Source organism: Agelaius tricolor, unplaced genomic scaffold (assembly GCF_023055355.1).
Source record: "Agelaius tricolor isolate 1412-34295 unplaced genomic scaffold, bAgeTri1.0.p SCAF_4, whole genome shotgun sequence".
In the NCBI taxonomy this organism is placed as follows: Eukaryota; Metazoa; Chordata; class Aves; order Passeriformes; family Icteridae; genus Agelaius; species Agelaius tricolor.
In genome coordinates this window covers 49,159,220-49,184,675 of record NW_027269264.1, presented here as the reverse complement: position 1 = coordinate 49,184,675, position 25,456 = coordinate 49,159,220, and the positions used below count along the sequence as shown (strand labels likewise).

Here is a 25,456-nt window from a genome sequence, read left to right as displayed (position 1 = left end):
CTGAGTGGTCTGTATGGATGCACCAAATTCTCCTCTTTTTTCCTTTCTCACTCTGACAAGTCACTGTACTGCTGTGTGCCCATTCCAGGTGTTAGGGCATGCACTTGCCCTGAGCAGACCCACCTGGGACCTCCACCCACACCCCTGCTCCTGTGCCGAGGAATCTCACATCAGCTCAACTTGGAGCCTTCAGTCCTAAGAGATGCTGTGGGAGTTGCTCAGCCCCCACACCAGCCATTGCCATGTCTGTGCCTGCTTATGGACCCTGCAGATTCAGGCCCTGCAGATTCAGGAGCTCAGAGAAGATGGGGTTCAGCTTCCAGCTGAGGATGGCAGTAAGAGCAAGGATAGTAAAGCTTGCAGTGTTTCTGTGTGGCTTTCAGATTAATAAGCACCAAAAGATACTGACTCTACCTGTCTGTCTCCTCTCTGTTGTTTTTCAGCAATTTTTTTTCACTGACATAAGGCCCTACTCCTTGTGTTCATCAAGCATGATGTCAATGGAGTCCTGAGATGGCTGAGGCCTCAGGTGGCCTCTCTCTGGACTAGTTCATCTTTTTATCTTTTAAGCAGAAGTTAAGGTAGTGCAGTAATTTCCACTGTGGTCAAAAGCTGAGCAGTGATGCAGGAGCTGGCCAGGGGATGGAGCCTTGCAAGCAGTCTGTGATCTCTGTGGTAGGGATTTCCACTCTGTGCATTCCAGAGAAGCAGCTTCAACAAAACTGCTGATTGAGGCAAAACACAACAGAAGCTTCCTCAAAACAAAAAAAAATTCTATCTCATTGGGATTTCTTTTGGGCAGGTAACTTGACTCAAGATCATAGGCCAGTTGCTTCATGTTTAAAGTTTGCTGAAAAATAATTTTAATGATACTAGTATTGATGACAAGTGTTTCTCTGAGATCAGGAACATGTCCTTACAGCAGCGGTTATCTGGATAGTAGCTGATCTTTATCTCTGACCTGCGTAAGAAGCTTCAATAGAAGCAGCAGTCCAGCAGTAAAAATCTGCCAGCCCTGTTTATGAAATGGGCATCTGGGCTGTAAGATAAGACCAGTAAATCCAAGAGACAAGTGTTGCTCCTTGATATCTGGGCATGCCACTACATCATGGTTTTTGGGAAGGCATTGAGGCCTCTACCCTGAGACATCCTCAATTTCTGCAGTGTTGATGGTAGTCATTGCTTCACCCTTCCTTAGTCTCTTTTGTCTTGATTTCAGGCTCCAGATTTGAATTGTTTGAGCTCTGACTTTTAGTTCTCGTTTCATGAGTTTTTCTTTACCTCTTAGAGAAATGATGTCTTTCTAAGACAATTCCATGGGCTTTGCTGTAATTTTTCGATTTCTGCATGTCATTGCTGGAGTTTGTTCTCCTAAATCTCATCAGGTTGCATGTTGATAGCCATTCACTTCACTGATTCTAGCCTTCTTTCTAGATCAGTTCTGTCCAGATTTGCTTTGAATGCCAGCCCTAATTTGCACAGACTATCTAATAAATCTGTGAAGCTGTGATCCACAGCCCTGAAGATCAAAAACATGTATGTGTTCCTACAACGCTTGTAGTTGTGGAAGAGTCTCTCATGTTTCTCTTATCTTGTTTTCTGATGGGTTTTCACAACAAAGTAATGTACTGTACATCAGAAAGCAGCTGGCTTGTGTATTTTGGTTAAAATAAATTACTTTGGTTTCTCTCCAAGCAAGGAGAAATGGGTTGTCTTTTTGTCTACTTATTGCAGGTTTTTTGGAGTCAGATCCTAAGCTTCCATAAAACTTTCTCAACTGTGGAGTATTTTAACACCTTGTGTGGGTGAGGCTAGTTCCATAGAAATTCAGTGGTGTTTCTGTTACAAAGATGTGGACATGAGTTCATAGTCCAAGGAAATATCTACTGCTGAAACTTGAAATTCCACTAAATCTGGCATTTACCTGTTAACAGTGGTTTGTGTTCTGTTACCTGCAGTGTTTTTGGCCTTGTTGCTTTCCTAGGATGGTCGTTTGTGTGGCTGAGAGAGGCCACATGTAGAACAAACATTCTCTCAGTTACAAGAAGAAAGCAGTTCTTGGTCCTTTCTGAAAGCATTGTGGGTTCCAGTGGGATGCTCACCTGCCAATAAATCTTCTTATTTTTTTTTCTGTGAGGAGTGAAAGTGGATGTAACTTTTAGAATGACCTTTTCAAAAACCAGGAGGCCACCCTGTCCTGCTTCTCCCATTCTTGCCAATGCATAACTTAGCATATCATTGTGGTGGTGTCCATGGAGTACAGCTCATTGCAGGGAAGCAAACTTACTGGCTCTTTTTGAGGCCACCTGAAGGTGTAAAGAGTCACAGGAGATGGGAAAACCAGCTGAACTGGTATAGCACTATCTTCCTGTCAGCTTGCAGGGCTGGTGGTGTTTTTAGCTGGAGCACTCCCTCCATTTCCTTCCTCTGTGAGCTTTTATGTTTCTGCAGTGGTGCAGTTCCAGGCCATAAATAGGCAGATTTCAGAAGTTGCTACATTCAGGGATGTTGAGTGGCTAGAAAAAAACGCAAACAAAACAATCCACATTTTTTTTTCCTTTTCCAATGTTTTCACACCACTCCATCCCTAAATAATTTTGTGTTAAGCTTTTCACAGCAGGTTATCTGCATCTCTGAGCATGTGCTTTGAAAGGCGAAATTTTGAGTCACAGAAGTCAGTGTTCTATTAGGACAGTATATTACTTCAGGGTGTGAAATAGAAAATAGTTACCACAATAAAAGTGATAATGCTTGCTACTTGCTGTCAGCTTGGTAACTCTTCTCGACAGTGAAAATGTTGTGATTCATTTCACAATGAAGCTGCAGTGTGGCATAAAAGTAAGAATGTGCTTTCATGTGAATATGACTGCCTATAACACTCTTTATACCCTCAAAATATTTGGCTTATTGCTGGCAAAGAAATAAGAGATCATTTATTTTTTGGTACCTAATTTGTGCTACACCAGGAGGTGTGCTCTCAGTGTGCATAAGGTATGCTATTCAAAGGCAGCCCTTGTTCTGCCTTATAAAAATTATAAAAAGCCTCCAGAAGATGCTCTTGTGTTATGTGTTACCAAACATAAACAAGTGTATTAAAATACACTCGCTGTTGTGAAATGGCTCTCCATCAAGCTAATACTTGAAATAAATGTGAACTAGTTTGTCTTTCTCTTTCCTACCTTTGTGTAAGTGTGGATTTGGTTAATCAGCTTTAAACAAGAAAGCAGGTAAGCCCTTGAAATGTGCTGCTATTTACAATGTTTATTTTCCATCTGAGTGGTAACATAAGACAGTAATTTTTCTTAGAAATCACATGTGGGTTTTTTGTGTGTGATCTTTAATAGTAATGGTGATGAATGCAAAGTTACCTGGTTAATAAGGTGGTGTGACTTACTCTTTTGACTTAGATATCCCTGAAGAAGAGGCCAGATACTGGACCAGAAAATTAGAACAAATAAATTCACTGGGAGATGATGAGGTAAATATCTAAACTGAAAGAATATTGTAGCCCTGAATGTCTTATAACTAGCTTTTATTCCTTGTATTGGATCCCTGTGATTAGTGTAAGTACTGAATATTGATAATTTACAAGTCTTCCATACTGCTTACAGAACTCTTTTCTCAAGCATGCTGTTTAGTGTTAAGGAGGAGAATATTCTTCTGCAAGCTGGAAGTGCTTGAAAAGTGTTCTGTTTATGCAGATATGTTCAAAGGAAAGGCAACACCGTGCTTTACCTGAGCAGACAGTGAAACCACTTGAAACCATTTTTGACAGGCTGTGGTAGGTTCTTTTTGTGAAATCAAGTCAAAAAGGACTTTTTTTTGCAGTTGAATATTTCTTTGAAGATGACAAAGCAAGATAATGATTCTTTATTTGAACTGAGGACTGTTGGATGTGTTGGCTTTTGTCCTAATGCAGTTGTTAATGGCTCAGTTTGTGCGTATCTTGTGTTAGAATAAGTTGTAGCTATGGCTTTGGTTCCCTAGCTCTGGTGTGTACTTGGCTAAGCAGCTATAAAATAGAAGTTCCTTTTTTATTTTTAAGAGAGACTGTTGGATGACTAAAATTTTGTTTGCAGTTCATGCTGTTTGCAGAATAAGATTTAACATGTTAATGCCTGTACCAGAAATGAAGTTATAGAAAACCCCAATACTCATATGTTGTTGTTAACATCATTGAGTGAGAGTATGGTGCTGGTGAAGCCTTTTTGACAGGTCTCTTTCCATAGCAAGTGTTTCCATAACAAGATAACTTGCAAAATACTCTACCAATGCAATGACTTCAGGAGCTTTTTGTTCTGGGATCCTTCATCTATTCTTTTCAGTTTATTATGTGAGTGATTTGGTTTACTGCGGAGATGAAGGAAGTAAGGTGGAGTTTATTTTTGACTGAGGACAGACCAATATTCGGGTAGATAAAAACTTAAAGACTTTAGGGCAGCCTCTCCTGCCTTCCTAGAAGTTTGAAAGCCTCTAAGAACGGATGAAAAGCCCAGTCTGTCAGTTGTCCTGTCAGTGGTGCTGCTGTGGTGCCTCCCCGCTCCCGCGGGCTGGAGCAGCAGTTCAGGTACTTCAGCGAGGCACAGGTGCCCTCTAGTGCTTCACTGAGCTGGTACGTGCTGAAAGATATCCTGAGCTTTCTGGGTCTCCCCTTTCCCTGCAGTGCCACACATCTGCTTGCTAACTGTGTGCTCTTATCAAATACCAGTAATGAAGTAATATCTCTGTATTTGGGACCTAGTGATTTTATATTTGTTATGGATGTTCCCTTCGACTAGGGCGAAAAAAACCTGTGCAGGGCCTGACCTCAGGTGGTTCTTCTATAGTTCTCCACATTAGCCAGCCACCCAAAATGGGGATGATTCTTTGCATATTCCTGTAAGTGGCAGTGACTTGTAGCTCAGGCACTTCCAGAGCCAGAGGCAGTATCCTTGTCTTGAACAGCACTCAATGAATTTCTCTTTTGTGGATGCCAGTTGCCCTTTAAATGCACCCAGATCAGTTATGTTTTTGCAAAGGAATTCACCACCTTAATTGTGCATTGCCTGAAGAAATATCTTAATTGCTCTGAGCAAACAAGCCCAGTGTTTGAGAAACCAGCTGGAGGCAGGTTGTTGAAGAAGTTAAATGACTGATTCCCATGCATTCAGTCCCTGCCACTCAGCTTTACAGACCTCACCTTTTGGGCTGCGGAATCCTGGTCTGCACAGTGTTTTTTAGCACAAGACAACTTTGTGCCTTTGTCTACTTTGTTTTAAGTGCACCTATCTCTGTTTGAGATAATGAATGAACAGACAAAAGCTGCAGAGGAGTATTGAAGGAGCAGGTTCATTTGGAGTTCAGATGGTGTCACAGAAAGGCTTTCCAGCCTCTCTTCCTACGAACATTTAATATTCCGTTTTCATTTTGGGACTCTTGATAGCCGTGGAGCTGATGCCTTAAAAAGAGCAAACTGCTGCCATTCTGGGATCTCTGAGGATAATAACTCAGAACCCACTGCTGTCCTGTGCTACTGAAATTGCTCATCAGCAGACTTCCTTTCACCACTCTGTCAACCAGTCAGTGCTGTGAGATCCGGCAGTTCTTGTTTTCACAGTCCTGATTAACTCAGTGGGTTGGCAGTTTGCTGATGATAAGACTAACCACCTTTCAGGATCCCTTGTGCATTTTAAATAGCACAGATTGAAAGATAACTGCAGCGGAAGTCTGCTGTTGTCACATTCCATGCACAGAACTGGTCATTAATCCCTACCAAATCCAAGGAGAGACTGTGTTGGTGGCTGTGTTTTGCACAGGCTGCAGCACCAGCTTGCTAAGTTTGCCACTTCCTTTGTTGTCAGATCTTTTTGTCCTCGCAAATACCGTTCTCATTATTTTGGTCAATTGTCCTAATTTTCTCATATCTTTATGTAATACAAGATAGAAGAGAATAACAAAATAAAACCACTGGCATTCCCCTAGGGAACGCTTTGATGCTGTAACAAACAGCTTTGCAAAAAGTCAAAGCTGGCTAATTGAAATATCTCTGTGTTCTCTAATTTAGTATTAAATGAGATGAAAAATTCTTCACTTTGGATGTGAAGTGGATCACAGGAGAGTTTGCAAGTGTTGGCCGGGCAAACATTGTGTTCTTGCCTTGCCAGGCACATTAATTACCTTACTGCTGCCATCTCCTACTCTGGATTTGGTGCGAGCCCACATGAGATTTGAGCTGTTGAGGCTGTGCTGGAGTGCCTAAATGTGAACAGGCTTATTCCCAGTTTGGAGCTCCCTATCACACTGGCATTGTGGTGTGGAAAGTCAGGTCTTTTCAATGTCTAATTGAAGGTCTCAGAATTGGTAATAGGGCCTGCGCTTGTTCTAAAGCAGACTTCACCTTAAACAGAAGTGCACTTTGTAACGTGATTTTGGCATGAAAAAGAGGACATTTCTGGGAGTGTGTTTAAATACAGATATAATGGAGATTATATTACAGATATTATGCTTATAGATATTGTGCTTTGATCATACCAGGGATATTTTCTCTTATGTGTGGCATGCTGTCATAAAGTTACCATGTGCTTTCTTATCTCTCTATATTCCTTCCTATTTTTTCTTTCCTTCCTTTAGTATCCCTTTCAGGAGGAAGTCCAGAAGAAACCATTGCCCAGTGCTGCCTCCCAGTGTTGTAAGTTAGACTTATTTCTTCTCAATATTTTTTCCTCTTTCAATTTACTTGATTTCCTTTTGTGGTTAGATGTCAAGTGATAGTACATCTGACCGACATTTTCTTATTAGAAGTACTTAAATTTCTGTGCAGTTATGAAAAGCTGTGCTCCTCAAAATATTGCTCTGCAGCTTCTGATGCCAGGAAGTGAAATCAGGCATTGAGTCTTGCACTTGCTCTTGTCCTTGTGTGCAGTAGGCACAGAAAATGTGTTCAAAGTCACTAAGATTGTCAGACCCTTGTAATATTTCTACCAGTAAGAAAGCTGTGTTTTTTCATGTGACTATATTAGGCTATGTTCTGCTAAAACTTCCTGTGTTAAATAGAATTTTTATTACTGTTTAATGAAATTTTAAGAGGCAGAAAATAAGTGGAGACAAGTACTACTGGTAGCCTTTTAAAATGCACCAGAGATTTGTGTACTTGATGTCTAATTTCTTCACTATTACTTTTCAATGCTGCGTTGATGGATGGAAAAATATTTTTACTAATTTCTGCTTGTCTTGTCTTGCATTTTTTATGCTTCTGAAAACATGGATGGAAAAATAATATAGCACTTACTGTATCTGATGATCTGCAAAATTAGATTTCTGAAACACTGCTTTTAACACACAATAGATGAAAGCTCAGTGATGTCTCTTGTGAATGTCTTATCTACTTTTGGCAGCAACATTAATAAAATTCAAGCCTCATAATTTAAACAAATCTTTTATCCTCTACTTCAAATCCTTTAAGATCTGCATATTACACATTGCAGGCTGTTTATCCATTAGGCTGATTATAGGATCGCCTCAAAACTGATAATATTAGGAAATGCTAATTACTGTTTACCTTTTTTGAGTAGAATTAATTTCTCTGTATACTATTGTTATGTTATCTTTAAAGTATCTTCAACAACTCTAGACATTAACCAATTGCCCAGGAAACCTGATTGTGCTGTGTAGCTGGAACATGTCGAACTCTATATCAAAGTATCAAAGTATTCCAGTAATATTTTAATTCTAGCTCATTCTAGGCAACACTTTCTGCGTCCTCCCATTTTGGAAAAAAAAAAAAAAAGAAAAAAAGTATGTTAAGAATAAAGCAGAGGTTTTTTGTTTGGTGGGGTTGTTTTTTTGTTTGTTTGGGTTTTTTGTTTTGTTTGTTTTTTGTTACTTTTTGGTTTTGGGGTTTTTGTTGTTATTGTTGTTATGCTGTTCTTGTTCTGCTTTGGGGTTTTTTTTTTGGTGTGTTTTGTTTTGTTTTTTAAATGGTCAAAAGGGTACAGTTCATTTGCTAAACCTGTAAATAAGAAACATTTTGGGAGAAACTAATATTTGATTAAATCATACCAACATAGTTTGCAGAACCCATAATGTCAAAAAGTGAAAGAAAAACTGTCTGCTGTATGAAGTGTCCAAGAAATGAATGTGTTATTTGCTGAAATTATTTTCCTTGCTCTGTGCTCTGGGCTTTCCTTTTGTTTGAGGGAGGCTGATTTGATTGAATCTCCCAAGTATTGAGATGTATGGGTAAATTAGAGGTAATGCTTCTGTGTGGGGAAAATAGCTGCACCTGTTCCCACATCAGGGTGCTTTTACATCCGCCTGTAGCTGGTTTCTCCCCTGGAGAACCAGCTGGGCTCTTGCAGGCAGACACAATGAGAAGCAGCACTATGGCCACCCTTGTTGTGCTGCCTGTTAACAGCCTGCATCTTGCTGGAAAGTGACCTTTTGCAATATTCAGTTGAAGGCCCTGTGGTTTGAACAATTAATGTCACATAGAAATTAATATAATCATTCATGGGATTAAAACACTCATTAGAATGGATGTTAAACATTTCATAGCAGTCTGTTGTTAATGTATTTAAGAATTTTCAATAAAGCTGATGGCACTGCATGTACTTTGGCTTGTTTACTGCCTGCAAGTATCTGATGTCTATGAATATCTATTTAATATCTATGAATATCTATGGAAAAAATACAAAATAGACATTTAATATAGAGGTACTTTTGAAAAACGAACTCTGCCTGCATCAACTTGTGCATAAGAGTTGTCAGCTTGCCTCAATACAGCACAGTCCTTTGAGACTCAGGAGTTTAGCACAGAGCATGCACAGATTGCATCTCTATTGAAAGCTGACCTGACCTTGGCATGTGACACAGGAGCTCAACCCTTTTTACACAGGAGCAGGGTGGGTGTACTTTACCACACTAAAATGTGTTCAATATGGAATGTTCTTACTTACCATGTGGGTAAGTAATTGGTAGGTATATTTTTAGATAAAATAAAAACATCCTCAAGAACACTTAAGGCTCATCCAATTTTCCACCGCATCATTTTTCATTTTCATTTTCTCAATGTACCAGATGAGGTATGGTTACTGTTTGGAACAGGACAGCAAACTAAGCATTTATTTAGAAGAAGGGAAAAAACATGCTCAGTGTGAGTAGGTTTTACTCCACAAGAATGTTTTCCCAATCCTTCAAAAACCACAAAATTATCTTAAAACCTGAGGCACTATAGAACAAGAGTTCTGCAAAACATTTCACATAGCTTGCACTTAAAAAAATAATTGTACATAACTGCACGTGTGACTGGTGTCCTGCTTAGCCACTCTGGCTACTCTCAGAAGACCATTTTGATGTCCTTGTTGCAGCTAGAGAAAATACTATTCCAGCAGACAGGTTCAGGTTCACTAATTAGGAAGATACGTGTCCTTGCATGTTAAAATTAGATTACACTTCTGCTCTCTTCTGCATCTGTATTTTTGCACATCTTTTACCTTTTCCAAACCAGATTTTCTTGTGATGGTTTCCCACTTCCTGCAGGGATGCAGCTTGTTCTGTTACCTCCCCTGAGCAGAGGCGGGGAGAAGGATGGAGCAGGATGTGAGAAAAGTGGCCCCATCTGAAAGCCAGCCTGTGATCTGAGGGTGGTTTTTTGTCCCTGGGCATGCATGGGCTGCTGCTGCCTTGGCTTGGTGCCATGGGAAATCTCAGCCCACACTGGGAGCTCTAATGTTTCCAGAGATTGTTGAGCTTTCAGGCTCCTTTTCACAGTCTCAAATGCTGTTTTGTTCTTAGAAGACTCTGACCCATAATTTCTGAGGTAATGTGGGATTTGAGCTTCCTACCTATTCTTAAATGAGGCAGGTGGTTCTGTTGCATATATAGTCTTTTCTAGGCCCTGCTGATTTTGGCACTTTTGCCTCTTTCCTTCATTATAGTTAACCATTTCATTTTAAACTCCCAACTGCTGTGCGTCCCTGTGTATTCCTCCTGCCCCAGAATGATCACATGCTTCCAATTGATTTAACTTCCAGTGATCCCAAGCAATAAGCAAAGCACTGGAGTGTCCATGCATCCAGTTTTGTTTGCCTTTCTATTAAATGTAGTCATAATTATTAAATTTTGATATGTCGTTGTTAGAAAACTGCAGCATCTCCATTTTGGCTTTTACCCACAGCCTGAAATTAAATGTAAATTGAAAAGAAAGCAAGGTTTTGTTGTCTGGAAATTCACTTTAAATTATGCAGATTGAAAACATATTATTTGATTACTTTGGCATTGAGTCAATAACCTCTAAGTTATTTATTATGAGGAGTTACAGAAATGTTTTCCTTGTATGCTCAAGATAATTTCTGGACACATAGAAATCCATTATAATCCACAACTGAGTCATACTGTGAGTATTTTAAATGCAACTCTGATTTGGATCAGTTTCAGTGCAAACTGGGATGAGAAGGATACTCTGCATCTTTGCAGAATCAATTTGGCAGACTTGGTTAATATCAGCTGCTGTAAATACTACCCTACGCCATTTGTCAGGGAGTTTACAAATCTGGAAGAGAGAAAGTTTGTTCAGTATGATTTTCAGGAAAGATAACCTAAGTGTAACTTATTGTCCCTTTTCTGCTTCAGTGTTTTTGTTCCATTTCCTTTAGTCCTTTGCTCTATAAAATCCCTGGTTACCAGAGTTGTGGTGGGTCTTGATGTTTTATTGTGGTTTATATTTTTGGGTTTTGTTTTGTTTTGGTGGGGTTGGTTTTTTTGGGGGGGGGGAGGGGATTATTTTGTTACTGTTTTTTGTTTTTGTTTTTTTTAATTTTTGGTTGGTTTTTGTTGGTTGATTGGTTGGTTTGGGGTTTTTTGTTTGTACATTTGTTTGTTTTGTTTTGGATTTTCTTTATTTTGGGCGGGTTTGTGTGTCTGTGTGGTGGTTTTTTGTGGTTTTTTTTTTTTTTTTTCTTTTTGTGTATATGTGTGTGTGTGTGTTTTATTGTAGGTTTTGTTGTGCTTCTTTTTTATCAGAAGAAGGTAAAAATTTTGCTTGGCTCTGGATAGGTACCCGCAGTAGGTTGGTACTGGCAACAAAAGAAGCAATAGCTTCTCATATACTCTTTTACCAGTAGAAAGAATCAAAGCCAGCCTGTGCTTGGTCTGCCATAAGATGAGAGAGAAAAAAACAAGATTACATCTCTTAATGCTCTTTGGAACACATGTGTGTGTGCACATGCATGCAGGAAAAAAATGCTGTAGTTGTTTTAGATACATAAGCAGCTTTTTATCTACTTAAAATCTGGCAAAATGTTTTATACATGTTTTAGGAATGTGTATGGTGCTATTTGATGCCAGATCAGTTTGTTGTTGTGACCCTTCTTTGCACTGATATTTGAAGAAATTTGGTTTTGCAAAATTCTTCTAAATCCTCTGCATGCACTGCTATTTCAAAGGTACCACAAAGGCTGACCCTTGAGAGGTTTCATTCCTGATGCTCACTGGTTTTCTTTTTGGAAGCTAAAATTCCACTGGTGCATCGGGCAGGCTTATTCATTCCCCCTGTTCTAATGCTGAGATGATGATGCTTCCCATGGCACTGTTGAGGAGTTTTGTCTGCTTAACAGCCAGATGAATGCCTTCCCTGCCCCTTACTCCCCAGCAAGCCCCAAACACTGATTTTATATTTGTGCTGTACTATGGATGCAGCATTTTCTGCTGCCATTAATGTGTTACTGGGCTGGGGGTGTCCAGCCCTGCTGTGGGGTGAATGACCCTGTTGCAGCAAATGGCAGAGTATTTGCTTCTTTTCTTCTTTGGTAATAGTATATATAAAAAAAAAAAGAGATCTGCTCTACCAGTTTCTCAAGGCATCAGCATCAAAACACTTAAACAGGCCAGAACATGCCACTCCTAATTGTTCACAGAGGTGCATGATCCGTGACAGTGGAGGGTCAGGCAGCATTGAGAATGCTGGGAGGTGACACTGCCCTCTTTGTTGTAAAGGTGTGTGCTATACATCAAGATTCTTGCTGGTTTTTTGTGGTTACCAGCCTGATTCAGCACTTAAACAACAGAGGTCAGCAGCCACCTACAGCATCTCTAGTCCACACCACTTTGGGAAGGGTAAAGTAATCATTAATGGTTATTTTACCCTACTCAAAGATAGGTGACCCCAAAGATTGTGTTGCAATCCTGTTGTATAGCTGTGCTCTAGTGGGAGTGGAACTTCTGGCTGCAATGCAGTTACAACTCAAAAGACTGTTCAGTGTAAGTGTAATTCAAAACACCACACATGAATGGCTTTATTTATTTATTTATTGATTTAAGCTAGGCCAGGGAAAAACTGTTTTAGTCCATACAAGGGGAACCATTGTGTGAGCTTTTTTGTGATAGTTTACTGCTGGGCTGGGAAAGCTAGATCCTTGGCCTCTCTGCTTCTGGGTGACTGGCAGCTCCTGTTTCTCTTTGTTTAGGATAAATCCCCTCTGGGATACTTGTTTTCCTGTGGCTTTGTGGCACTCGCTCTCTGGGCTGACTTGAAGGCATGATAGATCTGCTGAAAGGAACACAGATTCAAGGTTTTATTCTAAAACATCTGCCTGCAATTTCAGGACTGGATATGCCTAAGGAAGAGTACTCAGCATATGGAATTTAAAAATAAAAATACTGGTTATATTAGGAGATGATACAGTAATAAAGTTTGATGTACTGCTGAACTCGAGAGAACTCTAGGGCTTTGATTTTGCTGCCAATCTTCTAAATAGGGTTTTTTAGTTGTTGTTTTCCTAGAGTATAGGCTGCATTTTGAAAGGTGGTGACAAGGAAATAGTTTTTACTTTTACATAAGACCTGAATGTAAAGTTCTTATTGAAATGTTGAACACTGCCACTATTGACAAGTGTCTCTATAAGCAGTGATCAGACAAAGCAAATATTCATTTAAACACTCTAGCTTTCATAATTTGTCTAGTGCTCTTCATGAAAGCTTGTTTTTTTTCTAATGCAGTTTTTCAAGGACTTTAAACTTTACTAGTCATCATTTAGTATCATAGCAATAGGAGCAATCAATTTGAATTTTTTTATTACAGTGAAATATAAACTGTTTGAAAGTTAAAGATTTTAAACTGGTAGAAAAATGATTCCCGAACTTTATGCACAAGTCATAAATATGTGTCCTCCAGCAGTGAGGCTTGTACTTAAAGTCTGAGATTAAAAGTCATAAGAAGAAAAGGCACCAAATCTTTTATCTCTGCTGCTGTAGATTAAATTCCTCTTTGCTATTATGCATGTATGTCATGTTAGGGGACCAACTGTAGTCCAAAATTGTATCTCAGGAAGGGGTATATAAATCTTGTCTGTAACAGTGTTTAAATCTCTTAGCCAAATATGGTGTGTGACTTGGTAGCCTGGAAATTTGTAGGACAAAGCAGCTGTGTTAGGCATCAATGCAGTGGTAGAAATGTTACAACTTTACATTGAAGATAAAATTAGGTGGCACTCTGCCTTTTTGCTATGGTTACTGATAAGATGCACAAGTTTGTAATAACTTAGTGGGTACACTGGATGATTTGATGTAGATCCAAGCTCTGCTTAAATTTTCAGATCTCAATTGATTTTGTTTAGCCAACATAAAGGTGGCTAAAAGGGCCATCTGGTTTAGTGAAATAAAATACTCAAAAATTTCAGCATAAGCTGAATGTGGTGAACTGGGGAGCAAGGAGAGCATTCCAGTGTCACACTCCAGTACCTGTCCTTGTCTCTGTCAGATCCTTCTAGCTCACTTGCCTCTTGTGCTTTCTTATCTCCTTTTATGCAGAGGCCTTAGCCCTCATCTGGAGTGTTCCAAAACTGAGCTGGAGAGGGTGGTATTTGTTACAAAACCTTCTTTGGCACTGTGCTTACTGAAAACTTGACTTCCTTCTAAAAAGCTATTCAATGTATGTTTTCTATTTTAGAAGCTTATTCCACTAAAATACCACCTGTTTAGTTTTGGGAATTACATTGAACACTGGAAGAATGTAGACTTTTATGGAATCTGAGATCTGTTCACACTATGTTGAGGGTATTAGCTATGGGAATAGGAGATTTTTTTAAGCACAGATAAAGAACTGACCAGAACATTCTGCAAATGATACTTTATCAGAACCAAATATACTATCGGGAGTTTAGTTTGCTTTTATAAACTTACTTAGATGATTTCTGTTTGGGCCTAACATGGGATATAATGGGGGATTGAATAATTCACCAGCATGACTATAAGCAGTGGTCAGCAGCAAATGATAATGTTCTGACAGAGATAGTAGGTCCCAACCAATCTCAGAGGCTTGTGAACAGAAATGAAACAAAGTGGCACACAGGCAGTCAAATTAGATGGCATCAAAAACTTGGAATATTCTGCTTTTTTACAGTGTCCCTGCTGATCCAGGCTTGACAGTGTGAAGTGGGGAGGAGGAGTTCCTCCTTGAATGGTTTCATAACTGAGGCACAGAACAAGCATATGTTATATTCAGCTAACAGTGGAAACCTAGATATGCTTTATAAAATGTGTTAATGACAAAACTGTTTTAGCTTCCAAGACACCAGGCTGCTTGCATTGCTTAGTCCTTAATTGGAGGTTTATATGAAACCTCATTTTTTGAGTACTGAAACTTACAGATACAAAATAATGTGATAACCAAGACACACACTGTTGGTATTTATGAACACATGGAGTGACTAGTCTGACTTGTCTGTATCATGTATTCCATTGTTGCTGTATGTTGTTGTATGGTTTTGGAATTACAGCTTCCCATTTTATATCTGTCTGGACTTCTTGGTGTTTTTAGTTTGAGTTTGCACAGGTTTAAATTTGTCCAAGGGTGATCTGGAAGGGATGTTTTCTTAACAAATCATGGTTATACATATTTCTTTTATGAAGCACAAAAACAACTTGAAAAGGCTAAAAAGAAATTCTGTTTTCATTAACCTTCAAAATATCAAGACTGTCAACTCAGGTCTTCTGCGATTATGCTGAAGGACTGAGATGTATACTGTTAGCTCCTGAATCTTAAATGAAGCAGCATATGTGTTGAATCTTTAATAAATTCATTTTTTTCCAAAATGTTAGACACTAAAATGAAGTGGGTGTTAGTAAAAACAAACAAAAGCAGAGTTTTGAGCTTCTGACTGAAAATCCCTTACTCTCTGTTTTTGCATCTCTTTCTCTGCTCCTGCAGCATTGCTTTCCCCAGTCTGTAGCTGTAGCATAGCCTGGTCAGCCAAACCCAGCTTCTCAGTGGGAGAAAATGTGCAGGGTAAGGAGCTGCTGTCTAAAGGCAGCTGCTCCTCTCTTTGCCCTGGCCTGCTTGGCATTGGCTGCTATTTGCCTTGGGCATGGAAAGTCTGTGGAATTTTCATGCTGTTCATATGGAACTTGGTAGCACTGAGGTGGACAGGTAAGTAGCTGGCTCAAGGTCATCACTGTCAGCTTGAGGACTTTTTTTATCCTCAAAAGAAGGGAGGATGGGTGGTGGTAATGCTTCTCCTCCAAGGACAGACCTTGTATCCATGAGGGTTGTCTTAGCACTTGGTGGTTTTCTCCTTGTTGCAGTTTCAAACAATGAGTAGTGTTGTGCCAACCATCAGGCCTTTTTCTGTCAGGGAGGTAGTGGTTAGGAACATTCTCAGCTGGTTTCAGAGATCAGTCATTCCCTCCATGCAGATTGAGTACAGTGGTTTGTGCAGAGGCTGGCAGTGTGGGATTTTTATCTTTGTAAAATCTGGAAGACAGATAAGCTCCATTTCCTCTGTGTTTTTTCTGATCTGCATACCAGCTTTGGAAATTTATAGTTATCATCTGGTGTTTCTTCCCAGTTGCTCTGGGGTTTTACATGTGCATTCATTTGTGAATAATGACATGCATTTCACTAGAATGTAGCCTGACTGCAATAATGCTGTGTCACTACAGAATTTTTCTGGATCTTTGATAGTAATACAAGCTGCTAATACTTGAATTTTCCTTCGTTTGCCTCTTATTGTTCACCTGAGATACAGACATTTTTGATGTGCTGGGGTTGCTGTTACATGTGTTAGTGTCTTGAGATTTTCAGGAATGGGATACATATAAGCTGTTGTTCAACTTCTCCATTAATAGGAAATTATTTTTAATGGGAACTCTTGGTTACAGCAAATCAAAGCTCAGTGCAGGGCTCTGCCAACATCTCCCTCTTTCCTCAGTCCCTTTTCATATGTCCCTCTCTACTGTCTCTGCTATCCCTGCCTTTGGTTTCCATACCCTTTCTCCATGGTTGTCTCCCCTTTTCATTTCTTCACCATGTCTTTTATTTCTGTTTTCTTTGCCAGCTTGGTTTTGCATTCCTCTTTTTCTTCTCCTTCCCCCCTGAAATAACACTCAGATCTCTGTAAACCTGGTATTTAGGTTTTTGTTGTGAAAAACAAGCCTGAGGTGATGCCTCTGTGGTCAGGATCATGCAAACAATGTTAGGTGGATCCTGGGAGGTTTCTGATGCATTTGGATACATCTTCATCTCACCAGCACACCCGGCTCAGCTGAATTGTCACTCTTGCTGCTGAGTGGCATTTGTCTTATCTCAGGCTGTAGATTGTTGCTGCTTGACTTGATGGACTTCAGTTCTCTTCTCTTGTTAAATCCAGTAAACCAGAATTTCTATACACAGCAGAGGAATAAACCTTCTGTACTCTATGGTAACTGCATGTGTTCAGCATTTTACCAGTGGTCTTTCTAAATCAGCACCATAAAAATTGTCATTCAATTTGTTCCACTTTGTTAGGGCTGCTTCCTTTAATGACCAAAGCAAACATACATTTGTTGCTTTTTTTTTTGCCTTTTTTTTTTTTCTGACTACTACTATAGGAACCAGAAGGTAATGACCAACCTTTGAAATTCTACCAGATATAAAAGTGCCACTTGAACCTGAGCAATGCCTGTGCCTGTGCAAAGCACCACACGTGTGTTTGTCAGAGCCTAATCCAGGGACCTTGAAGTACTGATGTGCATCTGAGGGACTGTGTTGCTTTGTAGACCTTTTGTTTCTGAAAAGAAAGGAATAATCTGATTGTAGCTCTGATGCATCTCTATACCTGGCTGGTAGCTAGAGATGGTAGCCAGAACAGAAAGCTCTTGCTCGTTTTCTGTCTACATGTGATGAATTTGTTTATTCTCAGCTGCACTTTATGCATCAACACTCCTGTAAATGTAACTTTTTAAAGTGTTTTTTACACCGTCTTCTAGAAATGCTGATTCTGAAGCATTTCTTGGAGTTGCAAGTTGAGTGTATGGTTCTGAAGTGATTTGAGGGCTGTATGTACTGGTTTGTTGAATCCATGGTACTGAGTATGACCTTGGGGTGACAATACAGATATTGATAAGTAAAAACTTTAATGTCTTACAAACTTGCTGTGCAGCTTTAGCATGAATTTATTTTCTTCTTCAGTTTTAACATGGAAAGGTTTGCTTACTCTTGCAGGATTAACTTAATAGGTGTTTGCCTTAGAATGTCATGAGAGCCCTTAAGCTTTTACCAGTGTGTATATCTGCCTATCTGCCTTCTCTTCACTTCACATTGTTTACATGCACACAGTTTTTCCTGCTGTTATTGTTGAAGTGATGCTCATCACCGGGTTAACTTTGTTCTGGAAAGGGGGCAGAAATGGAAATGTGAAGTGACTTTTGCCTTTTGATTTGCAGAGTTTAGCCTGGAATCATATACTGCTCTAAACTGGGCTCTGGTTTCTGCAACATTTGAGTATGCTAGGGAATAACAATGTTTAACTGCTCTTGCTAGGTTGACTGATAAGTATTTTGTCTACTTGTGTTAATAAATGCATGATTGCTTATCAATTCCAAGCATTTATAATGATCTCAGTTTTCAGAATGTCTTATAAACAAACTGGACATGAGGTGGAAGCCCCGACATAAAACTAATGTTGCATTTATAAAGAAAAAGATCCCTTAAATTTTCAAGCTCACAATCTGTAAGGCATTTTAAATACATGAAAAGTATGCTTGTGGTTTGTTTTTTCTAAGCTTTCTTTTTCCATTCCTATTCTTTTCTGCCATTTGTGTTACATGCAGGCAACTGGAGTTATTTCGGATGGGGAGAGCAGCTGAGTACGTAACAGTTTGATTTCTTGCAAGCTTTCTGATCGTATAGTGATGCAGCATGCTCCAGTACAAGGAAAAGTGGAAATATTCATGCATATACAAAGTCTGTTCCGTTGTATTTTATTTTACTTTCACTTAGTCTTCATATTTGTGTGGATGGATGGCTGTTCATTTTTTCACTTTTTAGCTTTGTTTTGGTCATGTTTTATATGAGTTGCTTGTGCCTTCTACTGGAATTTGAGGACATGATGGCATATTTGGACTGTTATTCTTGTCCTATAAAGGTGATTCTAGTTTTTTACTTGTGTGTGTCTTTTATGTTGGTCTTCATACCTATGTGAGCCCAAATCAGTGTTTGAAGTAATAGAAAAACACAAGGAAATCTGTAGTCATTGTCTTACTAAGATGAGCTATGGTGGAAATATATTCCAAATACTACAAATAGGAGTAAATCTGAAAGAAGAAAGGACTGTTGCACACCCGTGAGGCTGTAGGTATTGTGTTATGTTCAGCCTCAGTGGGACAAGTATATCATGGCAAAAGTTTCAGGGCTTTGCTTTCACTAGTGCTGAGGAAAAGCTCAGATACTTCAGCTGTCTGTGATCTGTAGAGCTGATGCCACACCTGGAGATTGCTGTGTTAACTTCTGGTTACGCTGCAAAATTTTTGGTTTTTGTTCTAGAAAATGCACCTTCACTTTCTGAAGGTGCCACAGATGCTAACAGGCAAAGTTGAGCAAGCTCAAGATACAGTGTGTGGCTTCCGTAGTCTTTAGAACATGCAAGGGTTGATTAATCAGTCTTAAAGCAAAGGTGTTTGTTCCCTGTGTGCAAGACAAGAATGTGAGTGTTGTTTAGGGAAGCATGCAAAGAAAGATCACTGTGGCTGCCTCCAGCAGGGCAGAGATTGTGCTTCATGCTCTTCCATTTTTGACATAATGGAGTTTGTAGAGGGCGCTCTTACTGCTTCTGAGCCTAATGTCCAGCTGATGTTACAGTGCATTTCATATGTGGATCTGTTCTGCATTCTAGAAGTCTTCCACTAGTGACTTCCCCATTTCTTCTCCCACAACATTTTTTGTCCTCCTTGTTCTCCTCTCTTTGATCAAATGTAAGTTCTTTGTGCATCGTCAGTGTTGACCAACTTGCTTGTGCTGTCAGTGCTGGATGTCTCAATTGTTTATTCTTTGTAGGATAAAGGAGGTGTAGGATAACTGAGGTAACTGAGGTAGGATAACTGAGAGGTAACTAATTAACTTTTTGACACTAATAAGAAGGACTAGTGTCCTAAATAGCTTTCTTTTCCATTTTTAGGTATTTGGAAGGGAAGTGGGATGTTTAAGCATCAGTCAATGAGAAGTCTAGGAAGGCTGTGTACATGTATTTCTCCTGTTTATTTGGAGAGTCAGTGTGTGGTTGTTTTGCTTTAAAAGGTACTTGTATTCATGAGGGTCCCTCCATTCCTCCTTCCCCTTCTTCCTTGCGGTGCTGTCCTCTTTGAAATCATTTTAGCATCCTTACAGTCAACCTCGGGGCAGTGTTAGTGGTGTTTCCAAGTGAGCTCCGTTAGCTTGATATATGAAAAACAATATAAATGAAAAACACGCTTCTAATTGTAATGTTTAAAAAGCAGCTGAGAAGGAAGCAGCAGAAACAGCATATTGGTAGCTGGAAGACTTTTTCCTGGTGGGAGCTTCATGCAAGAGGAGTGCTGTAGCACAGACCCTTGTTAGTTGGGCAGAGGATGCTTTAGGAAAGAGGCATCTTGTACTGCTGACCTAGTTTCGTTTTAGGAAAGGGAAAGGCTTGAAGAAGTAGGGTAGATGTTAAAGGGAGTCTTTGCACTTCAGCCTGTCAGTTCTGTTCTTGGCTGATGAATGTTTCAGCAGCAGAGTATTTTCAAGTGAGAAAAACAGGATTATGAAAGCTCTTAAACTGGAGACTTAGTATTGCAAACATACTGTCTTAAAAATATGCAAATTTCAAATGTATTTTTAAGCTGTGAGGGCAACACAATGAACTAATGACCTGCAAAGTTCCATTTAAATAATTTCTCAAAATCTAGGCAGTTTTAGCATAAAAAAGATATAGAAGAGCCTCAAAAATCATCCTTGTGTCCTTTTGAATTTTTTTCCTTCCTTCTTACTTCAGTATCCTCTTTCAGCTAGTATGCATTTTGGTTATAAGATTTTAGAAAGTGTATTTGTCAGAAGTGACTAGTGGTTCAGTAGATGATGGTGCAGTGGGTTCTGAGACTTAAGGAAAGAAACTGTTGGCAGCTATGATGAGAAGAAGTTTAAATGGATGACAGGAGGGGAAGGTGAATTAGTTGCAAGGCCCATGGTGTAGAGCGAGCAGAGGCTTTTGCTGACCTAGAAATTATTCCTTCAGTTAGTACACTTTATTTTCTTCTACCATTATTAACATAGACAAAAGCTGTAAAAAGCTCAGGGCTTGTTTTGGAGAACTTACGAGGGTTTTGCTTTTGTCCAAGATTTTCCTCAAGTTTGTAGAGGATAACTTAAGCTTGGGGGACTGGATGTCAGCTCCCAGGGGCTGATGACGCACTGTGCTAGGAAAAGCAGGAGGCAATTTCAACTGAATATGTTTTGAGAGGAGCTCCTGCTGTGCCTTGGGACTTTAAACCAGGCAAAACCACTTCTTCAAGTGCATTCATCCAGCCACCTCTAATAATTTTGCTGCTAGTTTTCCTTCCTGTCCTGAAGTTTGATGTAAAGAAAGCTGCCAGAGGCTAAAGCAGCCTAGTTGAGCTGGCGTAGCAGGACTGTAAAAGTGTTTTTGAGGTCAAGATATTAAAATCTGTATGTGTTCTACCCTGCAGCAGTCATGTTATAACTTCCTCCCCCTAACTCCCACTTCTGGGGGTGGGAGTTAGGGGGAGGAATAACAGTCACAGAAGGTATCTCCTTCCTTGATTTCCCCATTCTGTGAAATCCTACTGTGTGATGTGACTGCCCCCATGGGTTTTTTTCTTATGCTCCCTATATGCATGAATATTCAGTAATGAAACGTGAACAGCATGCTTCTGTCCTGCCCTTCAGCCTTACCCACAGCTCTCTACTCAGTAGGTTCAGTGACAAAGAAACAATTTTCATCCCTTGACAGCTCTTTGGTATATGTGAAATTTTTCAGTCTTGGGTAAAAAATTACTGGGTTTTTAGGTTTATTGTTACATGTTTTGTTACCAGTTTTACTGATCTTCCAAGACTGAGGCTAAGCTCCAGCTTTGCTTATAGAAGACTTGTTTTATCACCTGTTTGAAGAAAACTACTTGAATTTATTACACCATGTGTGTTATGAGGCATATTTTGCTGAAACATGGGCTGTAATGCCTCCATTTGAAGGGGCGCTGCATCCCCAAAGCCACTTCTGCAAGTTCTTGTCAGTCTCTTAATTAAAATTTAAGCGTCAAGTATGTTAATGAATGGCATCATCATTATATGCTGGCATTTCAGAAAACACTTTCTTGCCAAGATAATGTTTGCTGTAAGCCACATATGGGCCAGGTTTTAATGCTTTTGATCAGGCTGAGCAATGTCTTTGTTTGAGAACACTTCTTTTAAATAAAGGGAGAGTGCTCATAGGTTAGTTGCAGTTCAGCATGACTAAGAGTTTTTTGAGTTCACTCTTATTTATGAGTTGAGGATTTCTGTCTGGTATTAACATCTGTGGATGCTGTTAGGTTCATGTGGCATACATCAGAGAAAAAACATGTTCCTGCCTCATGGAGCCTTGCATCCTTTAAACATGCCTCAGGGAGGCATTTTGTGTTGTGACCTCAAAGAGGCTTCCTGCTGCTATAAACCAGTAAGAAGTCTGAGAAGTTCTGGTGTTAGCTTTTATAAACTTATATGCTCTAAATGTTTGATTAACATTTATGCTAATCAGCTATTTTGGGATGTTGCTTACTGGGGTTTATGTCAGAAATCTTCCTTTGATAGTGCAGAGGTGAGATGCGATGACTGGTGAACAAATCCAGATAGTGCTTCTGCAACAGTCTGATTAATTTGGAACTCTCTGAGCCTGTCAGCTGGTCAGAGTTGCTGACCCATAGAAGCAGTGTTCTGCTTCCTAATAAACATAACTGTGTAAATCTTTACACTCCCAGTATTAGTGAGCCACTGGATTCAGCTTTTCTCACTCTGATAATTTTACTACTGGTTTGTATTTTTTGTTGCACATTTGAGGCTAGCTAAAATGTTTATCCCTAAAGCTGTTGGTCTGGTGACTTTTACCAGATCTTAAACCTGTATCTCAGTTAGACTGCCTTCAGCCTCTACAAGTGCTGTGATGATTATGGAGCCACAGCTGAAGAACTTTCCATCATACCAGAGTTACTTAGTCTTTACCTTAAATGACAGTTACATCTGATGGAATGAAGAAATTAATTGAGCAGTAAAGTGAGGCCTTAAGAGACTGTTTGGAGCAGTGTGTTTTCTGTCCAGTAGAAGTAATTATTGTTCATTAGATGGCAATGGCTCAAGTCTTGAGCAATAACAATGACATTGCTCAGCTGAGTAATAGCTTATTATTCTTGTGAGGTCAATGTAAGACTTGTGATTGACAAATAGATCAGCCTTTGCTCCACAGACTGGAAGTTTGGTGCTCCTCAGTGAGGTTTGGCATATGAAAGCATTTCTGTATAGTAAATATTGAATATTTTTCCTAAGCACTGAGCTGGGATAAAATTGATGGACACTGTGCTTTTCATAAAGCTGAATACAGCAGCATATGATTGATACTCATTTCTATTCAATTGACTAGAGACTGACAAGAGCGCTGCAGCATTTAAACTACTAAAAGGCAGGAGGCTTAACTCAGTTTTCGGTGTGGACAATCAAATTGAATTGGTTCCACTTAAGAGTGTAGAGCAGAGCTTTTTCAAGTGGCCCATATTTTGCAGATGTTTACTGCTGCTATTTTTTTCTCCTCTTCCATCCACTTTAGAGTGCTAATCTTACTATGTTGTGAAAGAACCGAAAAGATCACCAAGAACAAATTTTACCTCATATTAAAACAAAATGGAAATTGAGTTAGGGGTATGGGAAGCACCCATGGAAGAAAAGGGGGTTCCCTCATGCTGCATTCCATCTACTTGGAATTTCAGCACTGAAATGCAGGGTTCTTTAAGGATCTGACATGTAAAGAGCGCTCTCACTTCATTGTTCAGCCTCATGATGAATGACTGTGTAGGACACACACCACTGGATAACCTACCAGAGAGGGCTTTAGTTTGATTGTCCCTTTTAGACAGATTTGGTGGCAGAGAGAATGAATAATGGCTGATTATTTTCTGTTGTTTCGAGCATGTTAATGGTGCACTCCACTGCCTTATGGTGTGTGTATTTCACTTTAAGCTTGCAAAGATAACCTTGCATCCTGCGCAGCCACACACAGCCATATATTTTTCATACCTTACCTCACTATAACTTGGCATTCTCCTTTCCTGAAGGATTACCAAGCAGAGGTGTTTCTGTAGGGAGAGGGACTCGGTCGGAAAGGAGCTTTTTCATTTGTGAAGGTTATTGTTAGTGTTAAGTACTGTGCTTAAGAAAATTTACCTTTATGTGTTAAATGTAGCAATTTTCCCCTATAAGAAGTAGTGTAATTGTTTATTGGCAGAACTGCTCTCCCAGTTCTTCTGATTTTCCTACTGAGTACTTTCCATTAATTTCTCTTAACTTAAACTAATACTTCCAAAAAAAAAAAAAAAAAAGAAAAAGCATTTAAAAAAATCCAGAAGCACAAAGTTCTGGTTAGGAATGTTGAGAAGAAAGGACAGTATTACAGTTTAAAGGTTGAAAAGTTTTCAGAAAGAGCTCCTTTCCACAAAGTGTTTTTGAGTTTGTGTTGTTTTTTTTTTTCTTTTTGAATATCTAAAAGTTCATTTTGGCAGCTGCAAAGTAACTGAAATTTTAGCTGCTGGGGTTTGTTTGATTATTTTTTTGTTGGGGGGGAAGGTGTTTTGTTTTAAATACAGATGTCTTAATCTGCCTCTTAGTAATGATTAAAGAAAAATGGGAAGGGGGAAAGGAGGGTATGGATCTAATCACTGCAGTTCCTTGGTGCACACTTGAGAGAACTGGAGATTATAGCCAGCTCCCAGATGGAGATACAGCCACAGCAGAAATAGTGGTTTTTTTGGTCATTCTTCCAAAACTAAACGGGCTCCACTGTCCCAGCAAGGCAGCTTGAGAGAGCTGTGCCCTTAAACTGCTTTTGTCTCTTAGCCTTTGAAGATGCTGACAGTGCCGTGGATGACCGGGACAGCGACTACCGCAGCGAGACGAGCAGCAGCATCCCCCCTCGGTACCACAGCACCGTGCAGCCCAACGCCTCCGTGCACCAGTTCACGGGCCCGGCCCGCCTGCAGCAGCAGGGGGTCCTGCGGGATTCCTGTGCCAACTCCCTCCACAATTATGATCTAGATTATCGGGAGCATGTGGCCGCCAGGTGAGTGCTCTCTTATGGGTAGCTCTCCTTGCCCTTTGTTTTTCCACTGCAGACCATGAAGGTACTGAGCTGGCAGAGAAGGGCAGATCAAGGGCTCTGGAAGTCTTCTGGTAGGAAGGTGTTGTCTGTGTTGTTGACCTGGGATTCTGCTGTGAACGAGGAGAAACCTGTGGAGGGTATGTGTTCTGGCAGTTTAGGGAGTAGATATGCTCAACTTCAGGTCATTTGCGCTTGGCTGTACTTTACCGTTACTCTCTGAAGGCTAGAGTAGTGGATAGTTGCTTGCTCTGGTACCATGGCGTAGGTGTGCCTCTCAAGCCAGTGAAACACATTCTAGCAGAGTTATCCTATTGGGAGCTTCTTCCTTGATGCAGATTTATTTTCTCTTCTGGATTAGCTCCAGTTCTATTAGATCTGCCAAAACAATGTATTCAAGAAGAAAGTCTGTAACAGATTAGTTGTTGGGGTTTTTTTCCTTCTGTTCCTGTTACCATTTAACACTGTTGAATGGTGTGTTTTCTCTTTCATACTTTCAGCTGTATGAAAGATAGTTTGTTTGCTCTGAATTTTTTTTTTTTTTACATAACTTAGTAGTGTTTTTTCACAAGTGTTTTTAACTTGTTGAAGTATTGAGCATTGCTGCACTAACTTACCAGGATCATTGGCTGTGAGCTAGAACTAGTTGTGCAAGGTGAAAGCAGAAGATTTTGGACAGTGCTGCTAATTTTGGTCAGCTTGCTGAGTGGTTCTGTAGAACAGGCTAAGCTGCTACTTCTGCCTTTGGTGAGGAAGGAGGAGGCACTATGACAGTTAGAGGTGCAGAGTTCTATTTGTATTATAACTGATTTTTTTTTTACCTTATCTCTCTTGGTGCGAATGTTCTTGTTTGCTAA

At 39.8% G+C, this 25,456-nt stretch overlaps 1 protein-coding gene across 5 annotated transcripts in view; it reads left to right on the top strand.

Annotated features, from left to right (window-relative positions):
• UNC13B (unc-13 homolog B) overlaps nucleotides 1-25,456 on the top strand; it is a 207,986-nt gene that overhangs the window by 39,186 nt on the left and 143,344 nt on the right. For 2 of the 5 annotated variants that reach the window (XM_071425663.1, XM_071425661.1), the window contains exons 6-9: nucleotides 3,408-3,478; nucleotides 6,610-6,667; nucleotides 18,061-18,096; nucleotides 24,341-24,563. In XM_071425663.1, coding sequence (XP_071281764.1) covers nucleotides 3,408-3,478; nucleotides 6,610-6,667; nucleotides 18,061-18,096; nucleotides 24,341-24,563 — 388 coding nt within the window. The remainder of the gene's footprint in view (nucleotides 1-3,407; nucleotides 3,479-6,609; nucleotides 6,668-18,060; nucleotides 18,097-24,340; nucleotides 24,564-25,456) is intronic. The other 3 variants (XM_071425664.1, XM_071425662.1, XM_071425665.1) reach the window with 2 other exon arrangements.